We start from the raw sequence: 5,604 nt of genomic DNA, 5'->3' as shown, positions 1-5,604 counted from the left end.
GTCCACAAAGCGGGATTTACGTGCACACCCTCAAGTAGTACCTTCGAGTTTCTCTCGTTACTAAAAAATATATAAAATTAATTTTATATGATTATATGTCTAGATTCAATTTCAACAAACTTAGATATATAGAATTAATTTTATAGGGTATATATGCCATAATTGACGCAAACCATTTATTCACTTGCTTAATTCATATAAATCATTTATAGTATGAAATCGCAAGATACTAAGTTCATATGCATTCCATTTCATTTATTTATTGACTTAATTCCATCACCTTTTAGAATTATTACTACGAAAAAATGGGTAACCCCAATACCTCCATTTTCTTTATGTTCTTCAAGCTGTGTCTAGTTTTTGCATTGTGTAATGCATCAGGAGACGATGAAAGGAAGGTATAGCATATATATTTTTATCTTTCTTCTTGAAATTTTAATTACTGCTAAAAAAAACACAAGATTAGTTGATTACTGATCGTACGAAAAAGTAGATAGTAGTTTAGAGTTTTTTTTTAACGCATAAATTAGTCTAAAATTAAAATTTCTTACCACCTTGTTCGCTCATTGTTTATCTTTACATTGTGACTATTTGTGATAGCCATACATTGTGTATATGGGAGCATTGCCGGCGGAAGGATCTAAAATATCATTGTCGGCTGTTCATGACAACATTCTGTCCCAAGCAATTGGAGAGTAATATTTTGAATTATCCATTTCTCTTATCTAATCTAACTATTACTTATATGAATCAATGAGAGCTATATTATTCTTAAATTATATTTGTGTTTTTTTGTGCTTGTAAAGTTGTACATGATATTAATATTATTGTACTTTAATGCTAAAAATATCCTTATACCGTTAAATATTATGTTAGTTTTTTTTTTTTTTTTTTTTTTTGAAGGGGAAAAAAAATAATGTTAGTTAAGTAAGAAATACTAAATGAATTTATGTAATTGTATTTACTTTAATACATTACTTGCCAAAATAATTTCTTTAATTAAATATTATGTTAAACTAAATATTTTTTTTTACTATATATAAATGGATTATTATTTTCATATTTACCTAAACAAATACTCCGTATATGGTTATTAGAAATATATATAGATATATAGATAATGTACACACACACATAATCTTCTTAATATAAACATAAATATTTTAATATAATATAGATTATTTGATTCGTGTTATATATTTATTCATTATTTTTAAAATTGTTGTAGTATAATCATAATTTTCACATTAAGCATCAATTTTGGAGGTTACACATATTTGAGACCATCTCACGGGGCAAATTACGTTGTGGATACGTGTTCACCATGCACATACCATATGGGTTAGATCCATAATTTATATGTTGTAAATTCGTAATTTTATTTTACATTTATTGTTAACGGCGTTTCTCTTTTCGCAATCGCATTATTTCGTCTTCGCAATACAGATATTATGAATCTATAGTACAGAAGTTATGAATCTACAGTAAAGAAATTATAAATCTACAGTAAAAAAGTTATGAATCTACAGTATAGAAATTATAAATCTATAGAGTATAGAAATTATGAATCTACCCCCGTGTACAGTATAGAAATTATGAATCGATGTTCATATTATCAATTGTTGAACTCTGTATTCACAAATCACATAACTATATTATGAATTTACGATATATAAATTATGAATCTACAGTATAGATGTTATAAATCTACAGTATAGAAATTATAAATCTACAGTATAGAAATTATGAATCTACAGCATAGAAATTATAAATCTACTCCCGCGTTCACCATGCGCATGGTGAGCACGTATCCACAACATAACACTCCATCTCACGGATCGTTATCTATTTGATGGGTTGGGTTGGGTAAATATGAACATTTAATAATTATACTAAAAATTGTAATATTAATGTTTCTCTTATATAATAAGTAAGGGAAAGTATAATACTTTTGGAAAAATAATGTAATACTTTTATATATTTTTTTGAAACATATTACACTTTCTCATATAATTAAGTAATAAAAACTTTATTTTTGATTAGTATTATTTATCCTAACCCAACTTGTCTCACAAACAAGGATATGCATGAGACGGTCTTACAAAAGTTTTTATCCAATTTTGGATACTTAATTTTGTGCAATGTACATATAAATAGTAGTAGTAATTCATTATTTTCTTCTAATATCCATTTGTTTGATTTACATCCCAGTGAAAGTATAGCACGGCAGTCAAAGATACATACCTATGGAAGAAGCTTTAATGCATTGGCAGCAAAGTTGTTGCCTCATGAAGCTAAGATATTATCTGGTTTGAAGAATTTTAGGACTCTTTTACTTTATATCTCTTATTTTTAACTTTATGAGGTTATCACCATTTTTAGTATCATTTTTGAATTGCAGAAAAAGCTGGAGTTGTGTCAGTATTTCCAAGTGTTAATCGAAAGCTTCATACTACACATTCTTGGGATTTCTTAGGAATGCCAACAACTGTAAAGAGGAATTTGAAAGTAGAAAGTGATATTATTATAGGTCTCATCGATTCAGGTAAAAGAAAAAAATTATCCATATTAATAACTACAAAATAGTGAACAAAATCATTTAAATTGATTTCCATGGCATGTATAGCTAACTAATTGTTTGGATATATTTGATGTTGGTAGGAATTTGGGTTGAGTCACCAAGCTTCAATGACAGTGGCATAGGACCTCCACCTGCTAAATGGAAGGGTAAATGTCAAAATGGATTAAATTTCACCGGCTGCAACAAGTATGTATATATTGTAGATCATAATATATATATATATATATATATATATATATATATATATATATATATATATATAATCAAATGAGACAACATCTTCCCATTATGTATATATATATGTGACATGAATAAACTTTGTCTTGTGATCCTAACTGTCAAAGAATCACATAGAAGGAAATAAATTAAACTAACTTAAGTTTTTCACAGCTCACCAACTTAATTAAAAAAAAATGACAATATATATATTCCACTAGGAGGGAAACTAGTCTGATCAATTATTTTGGTTATTCAAGGGTAATGATTATAACCAGTAATTGCACATGGCCCTTAATCTTACTATCTATTATCCCTGTTTGATAAACGGCGGTTAGCTTATAGCTGTTATCTGATTGAGTTAATTAGATAGTATAACTAGTTAATAACATTAATATTAGTTGATTGTAAAATTATGTTTGGTAAATTAACTGATAACTGTTTAGTATAATTTCTTTTTTCAACCAACCAAATAAAAAAGTTACTTTGACCATGGTCCACACAATAATGATTTGATTTGTCTTCCTTGTTTGAATGATTTTGAGATTTATAAATGTGAATATGCCATTATATATACTTGGTATTTGTTTATGCAGCAAAGTTATTGGTGCCCAAGCCTTCAGCCTAGTTAATCCCAATAACAAGAGCACTTCCCCCGCCGATTTCGATGGCCACGGCACGCACACCTCTTCAATCGTCGCCGGTTCACTACACCAAGGCGCAAGCCTCTACGGCCTCCTCAACGGAACAGCCCGCGGCGGAGTGCCGGCAGCGCGTATAGCTATGTACAAGGCGTGCAACGGAGACCTGTGTAAGGACGAGGACATCCTCGCAGCGTTTGACGCCGCCATTGCTGACGGAGTGGATATATTATCGGTGTCCCTAGGCGCGATCGCCACATCCTACAATAATGATCCAACGGCAATTGGCTCCTTCCATGCCATGCAAAAGGGGATACTCACTTCTTGCTCTGCCGGGAATAATGGCCTGTGGACGACTGTTCAAAATGTGGCTCCTTGGATCCTCACCGTTGCCGCTGCTTCCACCGATCGACACCTAGAGACTCAACTTCAATTGGGTGATGAACAAATATTCTCTGTAAGCCCCTTCCCTCCCTCATTAATTTATTATGAGATAATTATATTTTTAATCGAGTTAATTCCACCAGAAGTCCTCTATTTTGGTGGCAATTTTAAATTTAGTCTAAGATTATCATTTTTACAATTTAACATCCAGATTATTATTTTTTAGACACTTTTAGTCGTTCACAAATGTTCTTACTAAAGATAGGAAAAGTCATGAGAAGGACTAAAAATGTCCGAAAAATAATAATCTGGAATGTTAAATGACAAAAACATTAGTCTGAGACTAAATTTGAAATTACCACAAAAAACAATGGACTTACAGTGGATTTAACTCTTTTGAATCTAACACAAACTAATCAATTCCATCTCTGATAATTGTGTGAAAGGGAATTTCTATCAACTTAGTTAACAGCGGTCCATTTCCACTTATAAATGGAACACAAGCAGATTTAAGCAAGTAAGAAATTCTACATTTAACCTTTTTTTTTTTTAAGGTGACAAGCCATTATGTTTTAATTATTTACTCTACTGAGATGTCTAAATTTATTTATTTTTATTATATAAATTACATAAATTGTTTTTAAAACAATTATACTCCGTATTATTTATTATAATTTTCACTTTTCAACCACATTAATTTATAGATCGGAGGAATTGAATATTATGTTCATACAGGAATTGTGACCTCGGTCCAGTTAACAAAACTAAAGTGAAGGACAAGATTTTGTATTGCGTGGCAAATATTCGACAAGATCAGAATATACAGGGCAGCGGAGCTAAAGGAATTATCTTTTCAAGTGATTATTTTTTGGATGTTGCATTTCCCTATAGAATGCCTGCTACTGTTGTCAATTTTACAGAATTTCATGATAAAATTGCCAAATATATCAACTTGACAACGTAAGTTTCAAAAAAAATATATATATAGGACTTATAATTTAATATATTATATAGCATTACGTACACATTGAAATATCCATGCAGGCAACCAACGGCCGTGATTCACCCAACAAAAGTTGTCAATATTGAACAGTCATTCGTGGCCTCTTTTTCATCTAGAGGACGCCAATATATAGTCCCTAACCTCTTAAAGGTCAGAATTTTTTAAATTCTTTATTTTGATTCTCTATTTATCGATCACGAATTTTATATATACTCGATCTCATCTATCTCACACATCTTACTCTATATATATAGCCTGATATATCAGCACCAGGGTTGAACATATTGGCTGCATTTTCACCTTTGATTTCTATAAGTCGAGATGTAGATGATACAAGAACCTCAGACTATAATGTTTTATCTGGAACATCCATGTCTTGTCCTCATGTTTCTGCTGTTGCTGCCTATGTTAAGTCTTTCCATCCTGACTGGTCACCTGCTATGATCAAGTCAGCTTTGATGACTACAGGTTAGCAACTTAGCTTTGATGCCATGCATCCCAAGTTGTCTACATATATATAATAACTACTATTTCTAACTTTTTTTGGAATAATTAATGTGTTCAGGTTTATGCATGTTGTAACATTATCTATCTTACATGTATGTATGTATCGGTTTCAGCAAAACCCCTAGGAGTGAAGGACAGTGATGCAGAATATGCATACGGAGCTGGAATGGTTGATCCGACAGCAGCGTTGAATCCCGGCCTTGTTTTTGACATCGATGAAGCTGCCTACATAAGTTTTCTCTGCAAGGTTGGATACAATGGTTCTACATTAG

At 31.2% G+C, this 5,604-nt stretch overlaps 1 protein-coding gene across 1 annotated transcript in view; it reads left to right on the top strand.

The window, feature by feature from the left end:
- Positions 1–305: 305 nt before the first annotated feature.
- Positions 306–5,604, top strand: part of LOC109169435 (subtilisin-like protease SBT4.15) — a 5,673-nt gene continuing 374 nt past the window's right edge. The window contains exons 1-11 of the mRNA XM_019318317.1: positions 306–398; positions 601–695; positions 2,212–2,309; positions 2,402–2,545; positions 2,662–2,767; positions 3,394–3,895; positions 4,269–4,339; positions 4,714–4,782; positions 4,867–4,975; positions 5,080–5,293; positions 5,446–5,604. The exon at positions 5,446–5,604 is cut by the window's right edge and continues 374 nt beyond it. Of these exons, the coding sequence (XP_019173862.1) occupies positions 306–398; positions 601–695; positions 2,212–2,309; positions 2,402–2,545; positions 2,662–2,767; positions 3,394–3,895; positions 4,269–4,339; positions 4,714–4,782; positions 4,867–4,975; positions 5,080–5,293; positions 5,446–5,604 (1,660 nt within the window). The remainder of the gene's footprint in view (positions 399–600; positions 696–2,211; positions 2,310–2,401; positions 2,546–2,661; positions 2,768–3,393; positions 3,896–4,268; positions 4,340–4,713; positions 4,783–4,866; positions 4,976–5,079; positions 5,294–5,445) is intronic.

This window comes from Ipomoea nil, unplaced genomic scaffold, assembly GCF_001879475.1.
Source record: "Ipomoea nil cultivar Tokyo-kokei standard unplaced genomic scaffold, Asagao_1.1 scaffold3314, whole genome shotgun sequence".
Taxonomy (NCBI): domain Eukaryota; kingdom Viridiplantae; phylum Streptophyta; class Magnoliopsida; order Solanales; family Convolvulaceae; genus Ipomoea; species Ipomoea nil.
This window is presented reverse-complemented; position numbering and strand designations above follow the sequence as displayed.